The following is a 25,938-nucleotide window of genomic DNA, read 5'->3' as shown; positions in this document are numbered from 1 at the left end:
AGGTAGCAGGCCATTGTCATGGTCAGGAGAGGAGGGGGAAGAGATTCAGTCCAAATATTGCCAAGTGGAATTGCACTGAGTGCTACGACTGGCAAAGCGTAGTAAGAGGTATGGCTGTAAGCATAAAGCATTGACCTTACAGTGTCAATGGTGCAGTACTGGAGCTGGGTTTAATATGTTTATGTAGCTGATAAGATTTCCATTAGGGATCACTGCCAAGCAAGGAAAGTGTGCAAGGAATTTGGGTGGAAAGCGCTGTGATTTCCTAACAGACCTCTAGGAAAGAAGTTGTACTGTTCCAGGTTGCAGAGTCCCCAGAACTATCAGTGCGGCAGCAACTAAAGCACAAACTAGTACATTTTAAAATTCACAGAAATATAACTTGTGCAGTTTCACGTTTACGGAGTATATGCTGATCCAAAGGAATAAGAGCTAAGTGGAATCAGAGTAGCTAGAACCAAATTCTTTGAGTGCATGAGAAACCAAATACAATGGGGACTGAACTTATAAATTTATTAATCTGGTGCAAGAGCTACTCTGTTCTGAAGATACTAGTTTGCTGTGTATATACCCTTTGAGGGGAAACTGGTGCTAAATGAACTGTCCTTTGTGTGCTGCAAGTCCAAGAGCTCTTTTACCTCTTCTGTCAAGACACTGGCAGAACAAACAAAAAATCGTTTTATTTTTTTCCCCTTTCAGCACATTACTGTGCTGGATTCTTGTGTTATTTAAATAATAATTTTTCTGATGCAGGAGGTTTTGAAACGTGTTCCTAAACAAAAGTCTGTGAAATTTGTCCATTCTCCAACTTCTTTCCTCTAGAACGGCAGCAATTCTGCTTGTACCATGGCTGAGCCAAAGTCAGTGTGTGTTTCGGTGGATGAAGTGGTCTCAAATGGCACAGATAACCAAGATGTTCGACTGATGAATGGACATTTAAAAAAAGTGGACAATACTCTGACAGAAGCTCATCGTTTCTCCTACCTACCCCGCAGACCAGCTGTGAATATTGAGTTTAAAGAACTGTCATACTCTATCCAAGAAGGGCCGTGGTGGAGGAAGAAAGGTAAGGAAATCTTAATGTTTTGGCTAGCATACAAACGTTATTGCCCATGTGGGTAGTCATGACAGGTGGAAAGAGTCTGTTGCGGATGGCGAAGCAAAGCGAGTAAAAGGAGTGGGTTTTCACAGCTGCTTTTTATTTGGCTTCTTGATAGACCCACTGCCACCCAGCCGACACTGGGGAACTTTCCCAGAGCCTGATGCAGTGGGGTGTATGGCCCCTTGCACAGCAAGAAACTGTAGATACAGTAGTTCATACAACTGCTTATTTTTGCCTCCCAATTCTAAAGTATCTGAAGTAAATATAGTATTGCTGTGCTGCCAAATATCTGTCCTATGATCTTGCATGTCTACAATTTATTGTTGAGGTTAGTAGAGCATGCAGTAGCTTAAAGGTGGTGGGGGGGAAGAAGATGCTTTTTTTTACTTTTGCGATTGGCTGTTTTCTGAAATGGTTATTTTTTCAGTACTCTTTCAGAACAGCAAGCATCTCAGAATTTCAGAAGGCATTTGGAACCAGGATAAAAATTATTCTCTTAAAATGCTGTGTTTGGAAGTAAATGCTGTGAGCTATAGGAGTGTCAGCCCATCCATGTCTTGGTCTTCTATGGTGGGTCTGTCTAAGCTTACTGTTTCTTTTAACCGATTAAATCACTGGCTACTGCTAGGACTGAATCCTGAGGTTTAGTCAGACCAGAATGCTCTTTTGCTAGCTACTTTGCTAATAATACACAGCAAAGAGTTTACAGCCTACAACACAGGGCACACCAAAATGATACAGATATTGGATGCATCTCAAGGAAGTGAAGTGTTAACCACTTTCCTCTCACAATCCGATTTCACTTATAACTGGCTCTGAGACAATTCTTCTGGTGCTGCTTTACTGATGGGGGTGAAGAGGGCATATTCAGCTCTCTTCTTTATAGGCTTTTGGTCTATTCCAGTTCTGAAAGGTGAGTGTAAGGTGGCTCCGTCCTTTTTCATCTGCTTTGCATTTGTTCCTTTTATACCTTCATCTGCTTTGTGTAGCCATGTGTTTCCTAGAGAGTTTTGGGGTTTTTTGTGTGTGTGTGACTAGTCATCTCTGAAAGGAAAACTAGGTTGTGTGGTAAATTCCTGCTAGCAAAAAAAGTAAGCTCTAAAGAAAATACTGAAATCTTCAGGAGAATTTGTATACTAAATGACATAGTTGCTCTTCCTCAAGGAATTCTCTCTTAGTAAGGTAAATGGGTATGGTTGTGTGCTTTAGTTCTTTTAAGAGATAAGCCCCTGCCAATGCACCACTCACCTGAGCCATACTTGATATCTGCACTTGCTCTGAATCTATAAATGCACTGGCTTAAAGGTTCCACTTGAAATTGTTTCACAAAGTACATTGCTGCTGTCTGGAAATTGTGTCATTGTCACACCACCAAGGCTTTAATAGTCTAAAAATGTGTGGTATGAAAAACACTGGAGCTATGACTATGGAAATGCTACTGTATGTGGACAGCCTGTGCATACAGTTATTCATTTGTTGGAGGATGTGCAGACTTGAGGCTTTAATGGGTTTTTCAACATGAAAACTGTATGTATACAACACCTGCCTTCTTTTAATTATTTATTAAAACTGCATGTAGCCATACTGTCCATCGGAGAACAGCTTGATTTGGCAGCAACTTTTATACATGCAGAATTATTTTTTATCTTACCACAACAAATTCAAACATTGAAGTTTTTTCCCTCAGGAAATGGAACTATGCTGAAGTGTCTCATGTAAGATTTAAAAACTTGAGCTTTCTAACTGGATCTCATTGGCCAGAAATGATTGAGGGGTTCTATACCAAAAGTCTCTGTCCACATTTGCTGACATGCCTGAGTGACTTGGCTTGAACAAAATGGCACATCCTGGCAAAATGGTCAGCTGCTGAAAAGGACCTGTTGAGGTGTATAGCTCTAGGGCATGGCTATGACTGTGTCACTACACTTAGATTTGAAAGAGGAGATTAAACTTTCCTGGCTATCCGTGAGAAGGAGTTAAAATTCTCCCCTCCTCATCTGGTCTTGCACCATATGTCTTTCCTTGGACCACTAAGGACAGCCTTTGAGTGGCTGTGAGGCATGCCAGCAAGTCTTGGCATTCTTCTGCTAGCCGAGGATTTAAAACAGACTTGAAGGTGTACAGTTGATCCCAAGCTGACTATGAGCCAAAGTGTACTCTCACTGCAAGTAAGGTGAACCTTTGGAGGACATGGCCAGATGGAGGCAAGTTGTTACCCTTCTCAACATTGGTGAGAGCACTACTGGAATACTGTATCCAGTTTTGGGCCCTCCAGATCAACAGAGATACTGGGCAGCTGGAAGAGGTCTGTCAGAGGGGTAAAAATTTGGTCAGGGGACCTACGAAGAGACACTGAGGAAGCTGGGCTTGCTTGGTCTAGTGAAAGAGAAGCTGGGGGAAGATATTTTGGCGTACAGCAACCTAGAGGGCAGTTACAAAGGCAGTGGAGCCAAACTCCTGTCAGTAGTGGCAAATGATATATAACAAGAGCCAGTGGCCACATATTGCAGTTTGGGTAGCTCATGGTGGGCATTAGGAAGTATCTGTTCACCAGGAGGTTGGTGCAGCACTGGGACAGGTCACCCAGAGATGGCTTGCTTTCTCCATGCCAGAGGGGTTTAGAAGACTTGGCTGGGCAGAGCCACAGCCTGCTTGATCTGGTGTTGGTGATCATCTTGCTTTGAGTAGAAGGCTGGACTAGGTGGTCTCCAGAGGTCTCTTCCTTCTATGATTAAGTGAATTGCTAGTCAGGTTACAGAAACCTTCTAGAAACAAACTTTCCTCCCAGCCATGTTCCCTACTCCAGGGACTGAGCCAATATATTGGTTTTAATAGAAGAGGTTTTCCTTCAGAGAAGTAGAAAACCAAATTGCCTAGATTGTCTCAAAAGAAGGTAAGGACCAAGCTATCAGATTCCTTGAAATGTTTTAGTGGTTCTGCAAGTAGAATTGTTTGTGTGTAATTTGGAATAACTCTGTTTAAAACTGATGGGCTTGTAGATGACTGCATTTCACGTAAAACTATTCTGAATGCCTTTTACTGGTTTCTCCTCCATAGGAAACTGGGACTTTGCAGTGGGTTTTAATCTGTCTCTGCTCAACAGGAGGGCCATATTGTACCTCCAAACACTGGTGGTTATTGTAGCTCTGTACCCCTTGTGGGTTCCCTGTGCTAAAATGATTTCTCATGCTGTGATGTGAAATGTTTAAATTCACTTTGTTATGAGAAAAGTAGCAGAAAACACACTCCTGAAAGTACAAAAAAAAAAAGAGGGAATTGTGTCTCAGTTCACATTGTTCTTGGGTGCTGGTCATGGCAATAAGCGATAAGGGATGCTGTTATGAAAATGTGCCTTTTAAATTAATGGTGTTTCTATTCTGAAACAGAGCTTGGAAAAAATTCTGCTATTTCTACATCATTCTCCATGACTATAATGAATTAGTTAAAACTTTCATGAGTGTTGGATCACAGAAGGAGAAATATAGTTTCCTTGCAAAGACAATTTGTGCCAGCCTGTTGGGAGAGGAATTCAGCTAAAGAGCAACAACAAAGAAATGTACTCTGCTCAGTAAAAATGGTATTGCAAAGTAGTGTTAAGGTTAGGCTCTAAACTAACAAAAGAAGGAATAATTAGTAATGCTGCCATTGTGTTCTGTACTTAGCTTTATTGTTCAGACAATGAAACTCATGGTATGTAACATCATTTACTTTTTATTAAAAGCACAAAGAAATGTGAATTTGCATTGCTTGTCAACAGAAAAGAAGCTAAATAAGCCATAGTAGAGTCCAAATTAGAATTTTTCATTGATTTGCGTCTTAGCCTTAAAGTGCCTAATTTATCTATTAAATCTCATTTTCTCTTTAAAAATGAGGAAGGGCATTTTCATTCTCAGATTTGTATGATAAATGCTGCTCTACTCATTTTAATGACGTTTTATCAGATTCATAGCAAAGATTGGTATGACTCTGGACCTGATTCATGGTGTAATTCCTCTTGAAGTCAGTGGTATTAACAGGGGAGGAATCTGGCAGGTGAGTCCTTGATCAAAGCACCTGTATCTGACCCATTCCCTTCAGCAGGAGTTCTTACCTATATGGGAATTTGTAAAAGGTTACTGAGGTAAAAGTTTCAGAAGGTCTCGTATGCCTTCGGCGTTTTCCCTATAAAGCTTTTAGGGAGTTAGTCAACTGATAGAATCAACTGTTTCTTAGTTTTGAAGGAAAGAGATTGATAAGTGACTTGATCCAGATCACGTGAGATTAAGGATCTTCCAGAACTGAAAATGTGTCTCAGTCTTTGAATCCAGCCTATCTTCAAGTATGTCCCAGGGGTCTCCTGCAGGTCAGCAAGGTTCAAGATTTGCTTAAGAAAGCTGCAGGACTCCTGGAGTAGAGACACTGTGTTGTAAGATTAAGATGAACTGGCAAAGGCAGAAGAAGGAAACAACATCACCCAGAGAAATAATAGGGCCACTTAGTCCAAGAATGCCTTCTCCTTTCATTTAGGACAAGGAGCCAGCTGGCTTGGAGGGGAAGAGAAAGAGGAGAGTCCTACATTAGGTCCAGTGTGGGCTCCTTAAATGTGGAAAGCAAGATTTGCAGAGCTTCAGAACAGAATGTGACCAGAGTTTCACTGTCTTGTCACAAAGTCATTTATCTGAGGGTTGAGAAAGAGATCTGAAAGTGGATCTTACCTTGGCTTCTGAACTGTTTGTTTAAACTGCAGTTTGAAATGCAAACCACAGAGACATATTGGTTTTACCAGTTTATAGAAAAATTATAGATGTATAGGTTTTAATACTAGGACTGCCTGAAAACTGTTTGCAAGAGGATTTTGGAGAAAAGTTAGTGCCTTGGGTTACTGCCATTTTTGCTAAAAGCGCCATAAAGTAATCTGAAGAGAATGAGTGGTTTGGGGATAAAATTATGGACAGTCCCACATGTGAAGAGGGCATGAAAAGTACTTCGGAGCCTTCTGTCTTGGTCAGATTCATTCAGCTTTACTTTGAAAAGGTGCTTGCATTCTATATACCCACCAAAGGACATTTGTTCTATTGTTTCTAGGTGGTTTTGTTATGATGTAGGATGGAAATGGAAATACTGTTCCTACATAGCTTGAGAGCATCCAGGAAGATACTGGCTTCCAAAACTCCACAACAACTCAGGGATTGCTTTTTTTTCCTCATACTTGTCAGTATTCATGGTTAATTAGGCAGCATTTTAGTTGGAAATTTCTCTGTTGTTATTTTTAGGACTGTAATGACTCATTTGTGCTGCGTTTGAGTGTAAGTTCTGGTAGGATTTGGTCTTTAGTAACCTCTGAGAGAACGGGCTCCAGCCGGTCAAAATGTGGCTGGGTATTTTTACAGAGTGGTTTAGTAGCAATACAGAAATTCATGCTCAGCAGAAAATGTGGTATTTCTGTTATTTTCAGTTTGTTCTAATGGCTCAGACTGTGTGGAAACAATCAGCCAGAGAGGTGCTGTCTTTTCTCACAACATTGTTGCTTCACGGCTTTGAGATTCAGCACATCAAGCGGCAGGAGTGGAAGGAGAGAAGGACCGTGCTTATTCTGGATGGCTCTGTTGTGTCCGATGGGGAAACAGGGGGTCTTTGGCAGGTTGCTTGATATTCATGAAACGTGAAAAGTGGCCGTGACAGTCCGAGATAGTGTCATCAGAACAGCTAGATGCCTACATTTCAGCTAGGAGGTCTGTATATTATGTTAATACTGATCTCTGCGTAAGATGGAAACATAACCCGCTGTCAGGTCGTCAGCAGAGATTTAAACAGGCTGGGTTTTGCTGATTTGCTTTGGTGCTCTGTTACAAATTAGTTCTGGTACGTGCGCTTGGACAGACCTGTTCCTTTTTATTTAGCTAGGCTTTTTTTGCTCTTCCCCTCTTGTCACTTAAAAGTTTCCCCCCCCCCCCCCCCCCGGAGATATCTGAAGACCCAAATGAAAAAGGGCAGGGGGGGTGAGGAGGGGAGGATTTGCCCTAAATTATTTCCTAATCCTTGCTGGAGAAGAGGAAAAAAAAAAAAAAAGACTGTCCCCATCCCCAGCAGGTGCACTGCGGTAGAGGTGCCGCATGCACGGTCTGGGTCTCGCCCGGCGCGGTTACTGGCGGGCAATGCACTGCAGTAACCCGGCGGTGATGCTCTCGCCCGCCGCCCGGGCCCTGGTTGGCTGCTCCAGGCGCTGTTGCTAAGATGGAAGGAAAAGATGCAGAACAGTAAAGAGCAAAACCCACTTTGCGAGAGAGGGTTTGGGTGTTTGGGGTTTTTTGGTTTTTTTTTTTCCTTTCTCTGACAGATGGGTGGTATTGTTTTCGTCCATTTTTGCCTGCTTTGTCTGAGAGCGTGTTTTCATCTTGGAGAGCGGGATGTATGCAAATTAAGATCCATATGTGAGAAAGAATAAACAAGCTGGTTGAAATGAACTACGATGCTAGTAAAAAGCTGTTTAAGCAAATATTTTGTGGATTCTTTTTCAGTGACTTAAAATGTTAGCGAAATTAATGAAAATGAAACATGATTTTTAGCAGAGGATTTCTAAATGCATGTTTCAACCTTGATAAAATCTGTGCAGTTTTTCTTTTAACACTTAAGCTGTCTCAGGATGGTAAAAATATACTGAGTAGTCACTGTTACAGGAATAGTTCACAGCGTTCTATTAAGTGCTATATAACTCTTCCTAGCGTCCTCTTGCATGAGTTGTATAAACCAGAGGTTATTGGAGACAAGCCTTGGTCAGCCCCTTTGTCTGATCCTTCTACTGTTTCCCAGCTGAGTATGACCTTACTTCAGCATTACTTATTTTGCTCCATGCGGAACCCATTGTTATTGTGGGTTTGTTTGGGTTTTTTTTATGCGGAGCTTTGTTTGGAAATGCGTCTGAGTTTGACTCACTGAGTTTTGGTCACTGAGTCTTTGTGTGAGTAGAAAATCTTTTTCTTCTTTCTCTTTGCCGTATTGTTTATTAAAACTAAACATTACAATGACCTGACTGTTTTTCATTCTAGCTAATGTTTTAATACAGTAAATTTTATTAGTTACTGTTGTGAAAACTTGTGGCTGAGAAAGGAAGTTTTAGAGAGATACCAATTAAAACTTTTCAGAATTTACATGCCAGGGACGTGGTGATGGCAGTGGTGATGATGAGTTGTTGGGAGTTTGAGCTATGGTCTCCGCTGTTTCCATCTCACAGTAAGCATGTCTTGGGGGCTGGTTGTAACTCACCCTGATAGCCCTCCACTACAACTTTCTGTACACTGAGTGGGATTTGATGAAATGCTTTGCTGTCCTCTGCCTATATGCAGTCATGTCTTGCTCAAGGTGTTGAGGAGATAGAAACAGCATGCACCATCATATGGGTGTACTTTTTTCACATTTCAAGGTAGAATTTGGTCCATAGTCTGAAGATAATTCTGAAGTCTGAAGGAAGATGAAGCAAGAGTCATTTTGCAATTTAATGTTTCAGCCATCAGATGGTTGATCAGGGTTCTCCATAACCTCAGTAAAAGGAAAGGGAAATCACAAAAGTAACCAAGAATAGAAGATGGCTCAAGAGTAAAAATGCTGTTGGAGTCCATTTTTGCTGGTGTATTTACATGCCATTTTGGAAAGTGCCTTCTGGAAGCCCATGGGCTCTAAACTTACCTGATTACTAAGGCAGCTCTTTTGTTGTTAGGGGATTTAATATCTCAGAGTTCAGCTCTGTATTCTCTAAGAAATTAATTACTTCACGCTTCCCTGCAGCATTGTTCTTGTAGGTAAACTGGCTGGCTTTAGGAAGACAAGAGTTCAGGGAACATGATACTACTCAAAATGTGGCAGACCCTCACAAGGAATACTCAACTGCATTATAATTTAGAACTGTACCTGTTAAACTGGTGGCTACTTTTGTCCTCTATTAGAAAACAGTGTTTGGTCTTACTATTAAAAAGAACATCTCAAGACTTAGTCCAAACAATACGCAAGGAGAATCCCAGCAAAATTTACATGATAGTTTAGCACATGGGAATGAACTGATTTGGATTTAAAATTAAAGCATTGCAAACTGAAGGGTGGGTGTTCGGTCTCAAGACGAAAGTCCCTGAGGCAAAACCTAAATGCATTAGCCAAAAAGGCCATGCATTATCCCCAGAACCTCTGTGACTTGCAATACTCTTGAGGTGTGTAAGGATATATGTCTAACATAAGACTGAGTTTTTGACAAAAATAAGCTGGGAGTTTAGGTCAGCTTGCCATTATATGAAGTCAGAGAAGGCCCACCTGGCCTGGTGTCCCTTCTCTGACAGCAGGTAGAGCTGAATGCTTGGGGAAGAGTTCAAGTGCAGGCAAGCGTGTAGTAGTGTTTCTTTGTGTTCTCGCAGCTTGCAGCTCAGGTTTCCTGAACTAGGTGTAGTATCTTTGTGTTTACTAGCTCTCGATAGATTTTTCTTTTGTAAAATCATTCACTTGCTCTCTGATCCTAAGCGGGCTTTTGGTGTCCGTGCTGTCACCTCACTATTTGCATCCTTTTTCAAACCATGCAGGAGGAGGGTGAACAGCACATAGCCAAATAAAGATTCCCTGAGACTCAGGGGTAAGCTTTCATCATTGATTGACCACTGACTTCTACGCTTTTGTTTCCTGTTGCTTTATCTGCTTTCTCATTTATTTGAGAACTGGCCATCTACCTTCTTGTCAGATTCATTTATTTAAGAACTTTAATGAAAGACCTTGCTGAAACATGACATCCATGTAAGATGACAAAATGGCCCTCTTTTTTTAGGTATTACTTCCAAAAGACATCACATGCATTTTATATTACCAAATCTTATATCAGAGACTTCTGCACAAGATCTGTCTTTTTTCTGTATGAAAGGCATTGGGACAGTAAGAAGCTGAGATGTTAGTGGTTCAGATTGGCTGCCTACTGTGCCAGCTTTGAACCTAGAAGCTAGCAATTTTTAACACCATTGGTGCAGAGGACACCAAAACCACCAGCCCTTACTTAGACTGTGGAAAATTTAGTTCTCTAGTATGAGGATAATTTACAAGCACAGCTTTAGTGCCTAGCACTGACAGAGTCCTCCTCATCAAGCCCAGGACCAAGCTGTAGGAGGCATCTTCTTCTTGATATCAAAGCCTATGGTAATTAGGAAATTGAAAGACTGAGGATCCCCAAATCCATCCAAATGTAGTCACTTTTTCACAAACTTTCAAATGCATGGAAAGTAGTTATGGTATAATAAAAGATGTATGGAAGAATTACTGCCCTTTTCAACCAATTCTTTGACTTATTCATCCCCAAAACAACATATTAAGTATGGTGGAAAAGAGTCACAGCACATACATAGAGGACCAAGCAATTTTGGTTGTTTTGAGTAACTATTTGAATCTCAATAGCTTGCTACAAGTAGATGTTCTTTTGTATTTCATTTGTTCCTGAAATAATTATCAGGAAGCCTGTTGAAATATCCCATTGGTGATGATTCAGATATTTGAAAATGGCTCCTTTGTGAATTATGTGCCTTAGCGCAGATGTTTGAGTTTAATTTGGCCTTTGGATACTTCATCTCTTAGAAAAGATTTTAGAATGAATATTTGACACAGAATGTAAGTGGTAGTATAAAATACAGAAGGACTAGTGCTGTGTAAGTGTCTCTGGAATGAGGACAAAATAATTCTGTCTAGGAAATGGTGTGGCTGGAGATGCATGCTGCTATATGTCTTGAGTCACCCTGCGGGAACCTTTGTAACTGCGTTTCCTGATTGGACTTCCTTGTTGCTGTTAAGCTAGTATTCTCATTTACAGTTCATTTAGACTTTGCTGATTTCAGGGGGAGAAACAGATGCACTCTGAAGACTTAATTCTCTTCAGAGAGGATAGGGATGAAGCCGTCCAAATTCTTATCAGAAGTATGTGGAATTACATAATAGTTAAACTGAGTTAACCACTTGTTTGTTTGTTCACTTTTTGTTATGTATCTGTTCCAAAGAAAAATAAATGGCAGAGACCTTGGCATTACAAGATAATTTACCATCTGCCTCTTGTTTAGTATCTACAGCCTACATCTTTTGTGTAAGAATCATATTTCTTTCTGCTTTGCATGTTTAGAATAATAACAAATGTTATTTATAATTGCAGTACATCTACAGGATAGAGGAGAAGGTGGAACATGCAATGGTCAGGTTCCGGGGTAAATGAGAATGAAACCTCTGCTCTGTCTCTTGCGGAGGGTAGGCTTTTATGCCAGACAAGAGAAGAAAGGAATTTCAAATGAAGTGATGCACCTAGTTAATATGAAATTTGAAGAAAAAAAAGTCGGAAGGTTTTAATATGCTTGTTAAGCAGCGGAGTTAAATTCTGCCCTGTTGCATCTGTTTTGTGCTTGTGGAAGCAGACAAATGGATGAGGTTGCACTGACAGAGCATGGCTAGTATAATTTTTTTAGTCATGATCCAGCTATTACCTCAAGTGGTTCAGAAATTAAACACTCTCATAGCACCAGCATGACAGGGCTAGAATTGGTAAATGAGTACACAATTAAGGGGATTGAAGGTAAATATTTGCTATTAGAGGAAGGGCAGTTATTTTTTCTGGGTCAAAAAGCCACAAACTTCAGCCAGCTTATTGAATATGAATATTGAGGCCTGACCATCTAAAATAACTATTTGAGGCTCATAAAGCTGAAGCCTGTGCATGGCTGTCTGGGACTGAGTTCCTTTTCCTTCTCCACTCAGAGAGGTGAAGGTCATATGCTGCCACCAGAGAAATGTGAGTATCAGAAAGACAAGGACAAATGTGGAGGGGTCCATCTCTGCACAGTCAGCCATGAAAAATTACTCTCTTGGGTTTTGGTTTCGATTTTGACCCTGAGTCTTGGAGAATTAATTGAAGGAGAATTTGCCCCAGAGGAGCAAATTGACAGTAAATAAATATTAAGTGTGCAAATGCTGGATCAGAGACCTTTCTGAAAACCAGTTGGGTCAGATCTGTTTTGTAATCAGAACTGTGAGTTCCTCACAAGAAGTTTGCAGGAGTTTTTAATTGTGGTGACTGTAAAACAAGACCGTTGGCAGTAGCCAAATTTGTTGGAGCTTCAGGACCTGAGGGGATTCCTCCTGCTGCAGCCCAATTGGTATGTAGCAGCCTCAGTTCTGTATTTATGGGTCCATTTAGTAACAAGGCAGGGCATGTATTCCCAAGAGGGAGATGCACACGTCTATATATGCAGTACACTCAGCCAGCCATACAGACCAGCACAAGGACAAAAGTGCCTTTACAGCACCCACCTAAACACAGACGGCACTTGTGCAGACCTCACCTACGCTGATGGCTCACTGCTGTTCCTCCTCGCTGGCTCCTTGTGGGTTTTACAAGCACGCAAGGCAGGTCTCTCCACCCATGGGTTTTGGACACTCTGTCAATCCAGTCCCTGGCCCAGAATCTGGTCTCCTCTGTTTGTTGGTACCTGGACCTACAAGCCCTGAGGTCTGCAACCTCCCACTCCAGCGGCTGACACACAAACTTCTGCTACTTGCTGGTGAGTCCATCGTGATATTTGCTAGTGTTCATGCACACTGGCTCACAGTAGAGAGTGTATTCACACAGTAGATAGTTGGAAATAGTGTTTAGCAGGAGTACAGGTTGGACTGCAGTGATCAGGGACAGGGCTTGGTCAGACAGGTGCACTGGCCAGCTGCCTGTTCACATGCGTCTGGCCCCTTTAATCCCTTTTTCCATATATTTTCTTACACTTGTTCCTCCTCAGTCTGATCCGTCCCTTTCCCTGCCTTTGGTAATTCCCCTAAACATCCTGTGATAAGTATTTCTCACCCTCAGTAATTCCCATAGCCACCCCATGCTGGTTTTACACCATCCCAAACTTCTGTTCCCCCTGCATGACATGGTAAGTCCTATTCCCCAGCAGGCCATTGCCCCCTCTCGCTTGCATGGCGTTCCAGGGAGAGAGTTTCCTTGTTGACGCATCTTGGTGGGCTTTCCTCCAGGAACAGTGGTCCTGTCCTTTTCCTTTGAGCATCTTCAGAGTGGCCGATTGCAGGGGCTGCATTTGCACTGGGTAGTTAGTAGGGCTGGTCCTCTGAGCCTTGACTCGGTCCCTGTGCTCAGTGTGACTGGCCTTTTATCACGTAACTGAGCAAAGACCATTTTTTAGACCTTCTTGGCTGCTTTGGTTTTTTCTAAGCTTTCTATTTAAAAATAAATGAAATCATGTGGCTGGCCAGTCACTTGTTTAAGCCCATGGGACGTTTCCTTGTGATGTAGATCATCATTGAAGTGGAACTCACACCGGCATGTGTTTACCCTCACATGTGAAAGTTTCAGGAGAGTTGTGAGTAACTGCAAATAGGGAATCGAGTTGCTGCCACCTGTGATTATAATAAATCAGGTTATTCTATCTGAAAGGCTGAGTTATAACTGTATGTGCGAGCTGCTATATCAAAAACAGTCAGAGGAGCTTGACAGACATTCATGAAGAAGGTTGACTGTTTGATTTCTTGTCCAGGAGAAGGACAGTGTACACCTCAAGGAGAAATACCTGAAGTAGTCACAAGTCCATGAACTCTGGGATTGCTTAAGACTAGGTGTTCATAGAGAATGATTGTGTCTTGTCCAGTAATAGTATGACAACTGGGAACACCAAAAGAAAGATGAAACTTTTACTCTTTAGCCTTCAAACAGAACTATTAGCATCAGTCTCCTGAATCCCATATCCTCTAAATATGCCATGTACACATTATAAAACCAACCAAATAAATCAAAATAAAGCAGGCCTTTCCATACAGGGCACGGCTGTGGCATTTTAACACTCAGCATTTGGTTCGTATTGACAGGCAGTAAAAATAAACTCCCCAAGCAAAGTGAGTTGGGGCAAAAAGTGACACATTCTGCAATAAATAAAACTAACTTGGAAGCCAAGCCAACCTACAACTCATCTCAGATGTTCATACTATATAGCTTTAAAAGTACAGGGCCAAATGAACCTTGAAATCACCACAATGGCATAATGGATGTAGTTTACCGGAGGAACAGGTTATTGACAGTCTGCCAGGAGTGTTGTCTTAAGATAGAACATTTTGGACCACATTCATCCCTGATAGAAATTAACTGAAATGAATAAAGCTTGCTGAAAGAAGAGTATGGCGTAATACCTAAGACACTTTTTCACTCATTAGTATGGTTTACTGCTAAAACTGCATTCTAAAAAATACAGAAGCTAATGCAGTTCATGTGAAATGTCAGTGTTGAATGTCAACCAGTAGGCTGTTTGGGCCAAACTAGACTTTTGACTACCAGGGTAATAAAGCAAAGGCCTTCTTTTTCCCACTCCTTCCCATCACCCACAGTTTTAACCTAAGAAAAGTCGTCCTGACTTGGATTCCAACTCCTGTCCAGATAGATACTCAGCATTACAAATGAGAGTGCAAGGCATGTTTATATGGTGGTGGAAGTGTGTCAGCAGACATTATCCAATATAGGCATGTCTCAGAGCATCAGAGGTCTCCCTTTCAGAGTGCAAAGAGTAATGTATTGCTTCTTACCAAGACTTCTAAATTTTCTTTTTAGTAGTCTGTGAGTATATTGTATGTGCATTGTCTTTATATATATAGATAAATACGTTCAATATAATATATATAGATACCTTTAATGTATTTATATAGATATGTGTAAGTATGAGTATATATATATACATATATTATTTCTGTTTTCATATACCTGTGTGTATATATACACTTAGGTATATTTATTTATGTACAAAAACTGGCTGTGTATCACTATAACAAGTATTTTGAAGAGAAAATTTTTATGGAGGTGTGTATTCCTCCTCCTTTGTAGTGACAAGATGATACAATTATAGAAAAGCAGTAACAACCTGATCTTCTTTAAAATGAAAAGCAAAAGAATATCGGTTGCTTAGAAGTAGTTCAAGTCTGTTGCTACTGGATTAACAGCATAAAAAGCTAAAATAGCAGGAAAAATGGCTGTAAGATGGAAGCTGGTTTATCCACCTGAATGGCAGTGGTGTAAAGAATGGTATAAAGAAAAGACAGCATTTTGCTGATGCTTTTCAATAGGGCCTTATTGCATTACATAAATTGAGTAATTTTCTGCTCTTGGTCATTTCTCTCGTAATCAGATTGCTTGTGCTTTGTTCTTGTTTTCTTTAGAAGTTGTAAGAAAGAATCGGTTGGAGCTCTCGTGGGTATCAGTGGTGGGTTCAGTTCATACGTGTTTGGGGAATTTTGCCTGTCTATAACTGCCAGCATCATTGTCTGAATTTCCTTCTTTATTAGCTGAGCATTATTGCAACTCGCTTTCCTGTTGGGTATAAAAGAGAGTATGCTTACATGCCAGATAAATGTGTGCTACTTCTGTTTGTTTCAATAGTGGTTTGCTGGTGACAGAAAACTGGAAGGAGTGTGTATCTTGGGGTGCAGGAGGAAAATACCAACATTTTATGTAAACTAATGGGAACATGTGCTTCAATTTGCAAAAGCCACTGAGAGAGTGGTGCAAAGAACGGGGATATGGTAGCGATGTTCTTCTGGCTGATTTTCTTGGGGGCTAGAAATGTCCTTTGACTGCACTGGGGAAGGCAAATAGTACCCAAGATCCGCAGATGGAGGGCACTTCCCAGAAACAGCTCTGCGCACACAGTGGATGTCCATGTTCCCTTGTAGCTGCATTTGCCTTCCCTGAGCACCTCTGATGTGGGGAAGGGAAAGGGCTGGTGAGGATATTGTCTGGTTGCGGTTAGCCTGGAGAGGATCCACACTGTGTACCTCTTACACCTGACATAATCTCAGAGGTGTGAGCAGGAGTGCTTCTTCACAGGGATGAGGGTAGTGGGATAGGGGTGGCAACAGCTGCGTTGTTGTCATCGTCTTTTTTGCTAGTCACCCTGGCACTAATACACCTCAGGATTTGTGTGAATTACCCAGTGCATTTTAAAAGATTGTCTCTCCTGTTTCTTCTTCTCCAGCTCCCCTAATTATCCACACTTGTAGTCATTCTGTGCAAGTGCTGACACTAAAACACATAGGAAGAAGTGACTCCAAATGCTTCCAGGGTGTTTACAACTGTACACAAGGAAAGGAGATTGAAGATACAGTCAAGATTAACCTCTCCTTTTGTATCGCAGTATCATTATCTAATTAGATCAGAAGCAAAGCCCTGTGGCTTAGTCAGTATTAGAGCGTAGGCACCCATTTCAGGAGGAAGCCTTTGAGAAGAACAATCTTCAGCCGTCCACCTACACCATTTTCTTTGCGGCTTTGTAAGATGGAAAAAGTAACAGATGTAAACCTCCCCAAAGGCAGTTGCATGTTCTCCTTACACGCATTGCCTTTAAAGAGGCTTCTGCCCCCCAAATCACTGACTCTTGGCTGATCCTCATGGGTGACCCTTGTCTTCGCTGCCCCTGGGCTGCCGGGGTAGAGACGGAACAGCTCAACTGCAGTTCAGTGGGTCAGACCCTGATGAGAGGGTCTGCTGGTTTTGAATCACCCATGCTATTTTATTACAGGCACAAGTAGCCTTTATCAGGGAATTGGAGCTGTGATTCAGATAAGCTGGATGGAGAGGGAATAGGAGGGAGTGGGGAATTCTTCCCAGTTGCCAGAAAAGGTCTTTTACCTGAACAAGGACTCTTGTCACCCAGTAGTTGCTCTGCCTTACTGCAGGAAATGGCCAAGATAGTTTAAATATATGGAGATACTGCAGCTGGGGCTGTTGCTACACAGTTCATAGGTCCCATTCTTGGGGTTTATATACATTGGGACTCATGCCTCATTCTTTGATTTTCGTTCTGCATCAGTTCTGAAATGACTTTCTGGTTTAGGTTCAGCAAATATTGCTCTAGAAGAGCATGTCTTATGCAGTTTCCCCAAGCATTCTTCTAACATAACAGATGGTGGGATTTTTGTGGGCAAAGCCAAACTGTGGGTTTGATTAAGTTTTGAATTTACCACTCTGTGTGAAACTAATCCTGGTTTGACCTTTGCTTTACTGGCATATAAGGGTCTTAGAGCAGTGCTTTGGGTTCCTGTGGGAAAACATACTATAGCAAACCCTTTCATTGCATTGGGACAATTTATCAACAGTAAATAAATGGAGTGTGGGAGAGAAGGATAGAGCAGATCAGATTCTGTCCCTGCTCCAAGATCTTGATCTGAATATTTGATGTCAGTTGACTAAGAACATGGGACCATGAGTCTGACCAGGGCATGTGGAAGCTACTGTGCTAACTGTCCTGGTTTCGACACTAACAGTAATATCAACTGTAAAATACACAAGAACTCTTACAAATACTACAAATACAGAAGTGGAAACTCATCTGTTGGGGGCAGATAGCAGAGCTTAAAAGCTCAGGTCTTCATTGGAAGTAGAGTGGTGACTCAGTTTTAACATGTATGTGCAGAAATTTTTAAAAATGGTAATATTTTGAAAATGTTGTGATTTGTTGACAGAGCAATGTTCCGTACTTGTGCCATTACCCGGATTGTTGCAGCCCCTATCAGCATAACGTAATCTCACCTGTTGGTACAAAGACAAAAAAGACACAGGTGGTGCATTCACCACTTGCACATAATGATCAAAAGCATTTAGCTAGCACTGGACTGAACACTAGCAATATTAGAGATGTGCTTATTTTTCCATTTGCACACAGGCTACAACTTTCATGACTTTCCCTTGTTCTGTCACATACATTTAGAAAAAAATTGCATGAAAACTTTGAACTTGTACATCTCCTGTGTGGCACTGAATGCACTGTCTGTAGAAGGACTGTCTGTAGCCCGGCAGACTGCAATTGCTCTATCACTGTGTGTAATGAAGCTGTTCATCTTACAATGAGATTTTAAATTACACTTAGGTATATCAGATATTTTTAAAAACATGGATTGCATGAGCGGTTATACCTAATAGATAGTAGACCACATTTTTCCTTTGGCATCTCATAGCAGTGAGACAGGCTTGACAGTTGGGTTCATCTGAGTCCGTGTAGGTTTCTACTGTGTAAGAGGCTGTGTCCAAGCTAGACAACAGCCTAGGCTCTCTTTATAGACAAAAGATTTCACTGACAGTCAATGGATCATTTCATACAAAATGAGCAGAACAAATGACTCTCCACATTTACTAGGAGGAATAGCTGTGGTGGGGTGGCCCTGGCCAGCATCTGAGCACCCACACAGCCGCTCTCTCAGTGTCCCCTGCTGGAATAGGGGGGAGAGTCAGAAGAGCAAAAGCTGAAAACTTGGGGATCAAGATCAGTTTAATAAGTGAAGCAAAGCTGTGTACACAAGCAAAGTGAAATAAGGAGTTTCATCACTGCTGCCTGTCAGCAGGCAGATGTTTAGCCCCTTTCTGAAAAGCAGGGCCTCAGCACATTGAAGGGTCACTTGGGAAGACAGATGCTGTAACCTCAAATGTCCCCCCTCCCTTCCCCTTTCTCCCAGCTTTTATTGCTGAGCACAATGTTGTATGGTGTGGGATATCACTTTGATCAGCTGTCCTGGCTGTGTCTCCTCCCAGCTTCTTGCGCAACTCAGTGTGCTCCAAAAAAAGAAAGCCTTGACTTCGTGCAAGTGCTGCCCAGCAATAGCCAAAAGATAGTGCATTATCAATACAGTTTTAGACACAAATCCAAAACACAGCACCACAGGTGCTGCTCTGAAGAAAATTAACTCTATCCCAGCCAGACCTAGGAGAATAGCTCACATGCAAATATTTACATTGTAGATGTTTGCAGCTGGTTAAAATAAACACCATCTTGAGATTTTGAGTTCCTGGTATATCAGTATTCCTACATGGAAGATTTCTACCTTCCAGTCTTTGAATTCTGCAATATTGCTGTGTGTCTAGATTGTCATGAATCCCTGCTCTTGATCCCTTAGACTGTGTCAGCTACTGAAATAGCATAAACCTGTGCTGCTGTATTGATTTTAGTGGTGCTGTGTTGTTTTACAGGAACTGAATCTGGAGAGTGCCTGTGGTTTTTAGGATCAAAGCATGTGTTTTGAGGTGACATGGTTATTTTTCTAACTATGTCTCTTCATTATTTCATTTAAAGTATTTGTGAGGAAAACCATTTAAACAGCCAGGACTCCTTTTTCTTTCCTGTGTGTACTGGTGTGTTCATAGGTAACATAGATAAATGACTTACAGAAGTATGTTAAGGATAGGTAGACCAGTCATGTAGAAGTCATACAGTAAGAGAATAAAGAAACCTCAAGAGACAAGTCAAGTTTCATTTTTTGGTAATGTATCCAACCGGCATTGTTTTGAAATGTCATTGTTAGTTTAGTTGGTGGTCAGGAAAAAGTGGAAACATGTTGTCTTGACTTTGGAAAACATGTATTTTGGAATATGGTTTACAGGGACACCTAATTAGGAGGATGTGAGAAGACTAACACTCTTTATGTGAGTCTCTCTTACTAGTGATACATATGAGTCTTCAGGCCACTCACATAGCTAATTTCTTTTGATGGACTTCCAATTTGTCAGGAAGCAACTGCTTTCACTACCAAATTTTTCCTGTCCCAATAGACTAGTTGGATCAGTCAACATCCAGCTTAAGTCTGTCCGTAGCTTACCCCTTGCCTTTTCATTGAACAGTTGAATAACCTTACTGTAAAGAAGGACAAAAAGTGTCAAAAAAAGTTACAGGTGTTTCTGGGAAATGAACCAATGAAGAGATAAAGAGTAAGTGAAAGGACTGTTAACACAGAGGGTCTCCTGATGAGCCTGTAATGAAAACCCCTCTGGAAATCTTCAAATCCTCTTTTTGTTGGAAAATGGTAGTGCATCAGAGTAGAAACATGTTGTTTCTTCACTATATTTTTCTGACTACATTTTCATGGAGATTTCTTAGGTCAAGAACTTTCTAGTTAGGAAGAGAGAAAACCCAATTGCGCTGATGGCCAGGGCACTTGACAATGTAAGAGACCCAAGCTGGAGTTCTTGATCGGACTCAAGGACTTAGACTTCGTTCACCCTCATCTCAGTGTGTTCCACTGGCCTCTGGACTGACTTGTTACTGGTTTGTAAAAAACAAACCCCAAAAATCTACCACCAAACATCAAAGTTTAATTTTCTCTCTGCCTCAGAATAAGAACAAAATAGAAACTTGAGGTGGAAATCATGCTTTTGTGAAATGAGTTATTGTTGCCCAACTTGCTTTACTAATCATTTTGTAGATAATTTAAAAAAGACAGGATTTCCAAAATGCTGAATGATTCTGATGCCTTATTTTAGCATGTCGTAAAATTATGAATTAAAGTTCATTAGCCTTTTTTTTAAAACTTCAAATAATTTTAATGTGTACATTGGAATTTCTTTAGTATGTGAAATAAAAGTTAATCAATTTGATGATACACTGCAATCTAAGTGCATCTGTCAAATGATTATTTCTGTTTTGTGTGTGAAATGTCAAAGAATTTTCCTCTTGAAAACTGTTGTATTTACATTGGACATATTATTGATAAAACATTTAATTGCTTAGGTTATATAGTTAGCAGCAAGAGTCAAGCTTTGTTTGTGCTACTCTGTAAGCTTCAGCTAATCCATAACATAAAATGTAGGTCAGCTGGAGCTTTTTAAAACAGATGGAAATTTAGTAGTTCATGGTAGTTCAGTGGATGTATGTCCCCACAAGGCTGCCAACTTCTCCAGTTCCGAATTCCGAAAAAAGCAGAAATCAGACTGCTGAAAGGCGTTCATTCGAACTCATTTTTATTCCAGAAGCAGCAAGGCCCTGTGCAGTGGGTTTTGTTTGTAACATATTCAGCACTGACATGCTACTGAAGATGATAATTAGTTCAGTGGTGTTTAGAGGATTTTATATTTAGTTTGCTGACAACGAAAAGTATTTTAATTTGGGCAACTTCATTAGTGTAAATATTCAAGAAGAGAGATAAAAACACAGTTGTTCTAAGTAAAATGCAAGAACTGGAGGTAATCCAGCATTTATTTCCGCACACACTTCAGGTTTTCCTTTATTTTTACATTCAGGATCATAGGTTATATCTGTTACTAGATTAGTGCTAGAATAAAGTAAATATATTATCCTGTGTTTCTATTTCATGAAAGTCTTGAGAGTGTTGAGGAGAAATGGGCAGAATCAGTATGGCCATTTCTGAAAATAAAAGTCTCCCAGGACACATGCTCTGGCCATCCATATGGCCGGCCACAGAGACGTCCCACCGCTGTAGGAGCTTCTTCAGCCTCAGTGGTTCTTCTGAATGTGACTCCTGTTCTCATTCACTGAACTTTTCCAGTTTTGGAGGCCAATCACTGAAGTTTCTATCCATGTCTCTGCTCCTGGGTGTATATAGTAGAATTAAAGACTCAATGCGTGAATTTAAAATTTACTTTTTAAAACACCTCTGATATTTGCTTCTGAGTGTGTTTCAAAGGGTCCTCCTGGCTCCAAGTGTTCCTCAGCCTGCTTGTGGGAGGGAATGGGATGGGAGCAGTGGGAACGTGAGGAGGTGGAAATGCTTCTTGCAATTTGCAGTGCAGAATTGGTTTGAGAGGGTGGGAGGAGGCAGGAGAAGTATGTGCAGGAGTTGTTCGGAAGGTCGGATGGCCGAGGTTCTCGGTGATTGCTTGTTCTTCAGAGAAAGTTCCTGCAACAAACTGTCATCACTATTGCAGTTCAATAAGACTGCTGTGAAAAACTACTTTTTATTTGGAGTCAAATGTAATATTTTGAGTTACTGAAGCTGACTTGTGAACTGTGATTTTTTTTTAAAAGGTCAAATGCTGCGCCAGCTTTTAAATTGCAGTGACCAGGACTGAAACATTTTTCAAAATCCAAGAAATGTGGCTCCTCATATCTGTAAGGGCTAGAGACAAAATTTTGTCTTTTGAGCCTGTAAATCGTCGCAGAAGTCTGCATTTTGAACAACAACTCTGGTATCTAATAGTCTGGGAAAAGGTATGGTTTTTTCCTCCTATGCAGTTTGCAGGAAGCATTTAATCACATTCCAGTTTAACCTAGAGTTTGTGATAAAGGTGTACACAGAAGTTTTAGGGAAAGCTTTTCTTTACACCCCAAGCTCTTCAGACTAAATACTGCCATCAGGTCGTGCTTGAAGGAAGGAGGTGCTACATAACTTAAGCTGCTTCTGCTGTAGTTCTGGAAAGCCCCAGGGCCTTCTTCCCAAGCCCTTACACAAGTAGGTAGGAGGAAGGAGATAAGTTTTACTTTTGCTTTTTTCCCTTCCCGCTTTCTTGCTCTGTGCGTGCACATGGGTAGGGAGAGGCTGGGAGGAGTAAGGGAGAGAACAACAGTAAAATATGTGGTGACTCTTATCATCAACACACAAGACCCAAAGTAGTCTTCTCAGAGGGAGGAAGAGTTTCTTCTCCCTTGTTGCAGAGTGACCCAGCTGGATCTGCACTTCGAAATGAAGGCAGATGGGACAGTTCAGTTCATAACAGCTGCTGGGCTATTTTGGAATATCTCCTACTTGAAGATTTTTTTCAAAAGGGAAGGGATGTTGGGAAGGGTTCTGTTTTTATCTGTTTGTAAGACTGTGAATAATACTATTTGTACTTTGAGGTATAAAGGTTCTGCAATTATGAGAAATTGCTTTCTGCCTGACTGGCATACGTAAACAGCTTTCATCTGTAAATGCATGTATTGGGCTCGTGACTTCAGTTTGTCATTCAGGAGAATGTGTCAGCTTTCATTTCAAATTGTGTTGGCTCTTCTTTTGTCAGGAAAGGCCTTTCTTGCGTGCCTAAGTAACAGAAACAAAGGCAATTAAAAAAAAAAGACAGCAAAAAGCAATTCTCAAACAAGGATTAGGCTATGGATATTGCTTTGGAAATACATTTCCACTAGATTCAGAAGAAGGATGAAGCGGTGCATCATTCATACGTGGGGTTTTTTTCCCTTTCATGTTTCCTAAGGGTTGAAGATAAATTAGGGTAGCTATTTTCTGTGCGGGCTAAGTACAATCTATGCCCCAGATCTCCAAATGCTTCAACATGTAAATACTGCTTCTGAAGCCATCAAGTCTTACTGCAAGTACAGATTTATTTGCATTCATGTTTGAAGGTTACTTTCGTTCATTGACCCATTTAATTGTGATTCTCTATCCTCAGTTGCAGACATATGGCTTCATGTGCCTGTGTATGGAAGATGAACAGCTTTAACTCTGTCAGGCAGAAGCATTCAACAGAGAAACTGACAAGAACCGAATCTTACCGTGGACATATCTGATTAAAATTAATAGGCAGGACCCATATATAATCATAATCATCCTGTAAACCTCAGTAAAAGGCTGTAACCTTGCTGTAGGACCAGATAAAGGGAGGTATACAGAAAAGGTAAATACAAGGAAAGGCTCAGACCAGCTGTTCAGAGGGACTAGTATCAACTAATAAGAGCTGTTCCTTTAACAAGAAGAGTGTCTAGTAGTTACCTGGGCCTGTTATTGGCTCAGTTTGCACCGACAGGTTACTAAAGAGCATAGACTTAAAGGGGACTAGCACAAAATCCATTCGTCTCACAGCATGGTGGGGAAGTGTAATCAATAATTGCAGAAGCAAGGAGGTGTGCCCACGATGCTACTGACTCCTGTTCTACTCCTCCATACTGTTGGAGGAATGCATGTTTCAAGAAAGTCTGTAAATTCTGTGTCCACCTGCAAGCACTTCAGTCTCCTGTTACTTGGTGGTTTAGGTTCTGTGTATGTAAACCCCATCTTGTTTATAGAGAAACATGGCCTGGCCAGGAGATGTGATACAGCCAGACAATGTGAGTGAGGTTGCATAGTCTGTTAAACCTTCAGACTCAAAATTAGGGGGTTGCAGAGCTTGCAGCCTAACAGACTGTCATATCTAATTAGTTATTCTGAAGAAAAGCGGTATTCAGATACTAAAATAATGGGATGAGCAGCCTGCATAATAGAGGAGCATGGTGCACGCAACTCTCATTTCAAAGTTTCAGAAGAGTGAAATCTTTACTTAGTCAGGGCTTTTTTTGTTTGACTGCACAATGTGGACTGTCAGATCCAATGTCTTGCATAAGTTTAATATCTAGTCCAGGTATCTAAGAGAACAATGAAATTAAAGGGATTTCTCAGTTTCTTTATAATCTACAGTTTGGTTGAAGATTCTCCCTCTGCTAGAACTCAATTTCTCATCTGGATTGCCATCTTCTCATCAATGCATTCTCTTTTATTATGCAACATGGCCTACAGTAACTAGGGATTTCATGTCACAAGGGGCTCATGATCTCTCTTCAGGCTGCAATTTACTGTATGTTTTACTGACTTGCCACAGAAGGAAGTTAGCTGGTATGTTTAGCACAAAGGAAGTGTGCTGATAGAAGTCAAATCTTAGGCACCTACACAAATAAAATAAAAAAATTGCTTTAAAGTTTGTTCTTAAACATTTAGCTTTTGATTAACATCTAATCTTCCAAAGCACATTTGGATTTTTCAGGCTTTGAGGTGTTCTGGTTAAGTTTGAACCAAGTGCTACCAATACAGTGCTGTGTTCTTGCACTAGTTAGGTAGATTGAAGCAAAAATTCTTGGAGTTTTGGGCTGTCCCCAGTTATCAGAGTGTGAAGTAAGTGCTAAATAATAATGATAAAGTAAAACCACAACATCTGGTACATTTGTACATCCTGAACATGGGCAGGATGCTCTTCTCGATACGTTCACAGGAAACATCTGAACATGTGCAGTACCAATCCAACTTGAAGATTTTGAGTGTGCTTAATTTATGTGCTTAATTACTGCAATTGTGCAAGCAAATGAGGGACCATGATCAAAGTGACATTTAAAAAACACAGAAAATGCTTTGATACCCATTTTATTTTTGACTGATGCTGAAATCAGCCATGATTTTGTTGGCAAAGGATGAGATTTGTCACAGCATCTAGTGTCTAGTCTAAGCTAATTGTTCTGAACTCCCACTATAGTTAAGAGAAAGATGCACTTCCAGAAGGTTATTTATCCCTTCCCAGAATAGGAATGCAAAATAGGTAGAATTAATTACCTGTTAGGTGTGCCTTTTTCTCACTATTGGTAGTTTATGGGTCCTAAACAATGAATTTAGGTTAAGCGTCAAACTCGTAGGTGTATAAAATTAGGTAGATTGAACACTACAAAGCTTACTGTGAGCATGGGCTAAGCTTTACATCTGAGATATGAATAATCCGTCCCATGATCACTAGGTTGGAAATCGGCTATGGATCAAGAACAGTATGTTTAAGAAGGCCTGGTTGTGGGCTATATTAAGAAATGCAGTTTAGTCCACTGCAAAGAAAGAGCTTTGCTGTCCAGGGGGATTTCATGTTTTTTTGGGTTGGTTGTTTTTGTTTTTTTTTTTAAAGCATGAAAGACATTATATTTTTAGGTTGAGAGGAATGGATTCCTCATATCTGAGTTGGAAAGGACTTTGAGGCAAATGAATTTGATTTGGTTACTTCAAGCACTCACTTAGCTTTTCTGCCCTCTCTGTCCTGATGTTTTGGTGCCTGCCATGCTGTTTTATAGACATTTACATAACGAAGGTCGTTTCTCTGAGGCAAGGTACAAGACTACATTACAATTGTAAATTCCCTTAATTGTCCTGAAGCAGGGCTCAGAGCTTAGACAATGGAAAATCCTATTGTTCTATGTCCCTGAGAGATGTGTGAGTAGAATCGAAGTATATGGATTTGTGGATTCTAAAGCTAAAGTGGAAAAAGGATTCATAAAAAGGTTTATTAATTTGTGATACACAAATGATGGTGGAAGCCATGAACTGATGACCTGTGAGTTTACATACAGGTTTTATCTGGTAGACAGTTACCTTAA

At 40.8% G+C, this 25,938-nt stretch overlaps 1 protein-coding gene across 5 annotated transcripts in view; it reads left to right on the top strand.

The window, feature by feature from the left end:
* The first annotated feature begins 827 nt into the window (after window positions 1-827).
* Window positions 828-25,938, top strand: part of ABCG1 (ATP-binding cassette, sub-family G (WHITE), member 1) — a 51,768-nt gene continuing 26,657 nt past the window's right edge. For all 5 annotated transcript variants that reach the window (XM_010580294.1, XM_010580293.1, XM_010580291.1 and 2 more), the window contains exon 1: window positions 828-1,066. In XM_010580294.1, the coding sequence (XP_010578596.1) occupies window positions 847-1,066 (220 nt within the window). In that variant the 5' untranslated portion in view covers window positions 828-846. The remainder of the gene's footprint in view (window positions 1,067-25,938) is intronic.

The sequence above is a fragment of the Haliaeetus leucocephalus genome, unplaced genomic scaffold (assembly GCF_000737465.1).
Source record: "Haliaeetus leucocephalus isolate CR32 unplaced genomic scaffold, Haliaeetus_leucocephalus-4.0 Scaffold702, whole genome shotgun sequence".
Taxonomy (NCBI): Eukaryota; Metazoa; Chordata; class Aves; order Accipitriformes; family Accipitridae; genus Haliaeetus; species Haliaeetus leucocephalus.
Note: the sequence above shows the minus strand (reverse complement) of the source record. Positions and strands in the feature narration are given on the sequence as shown.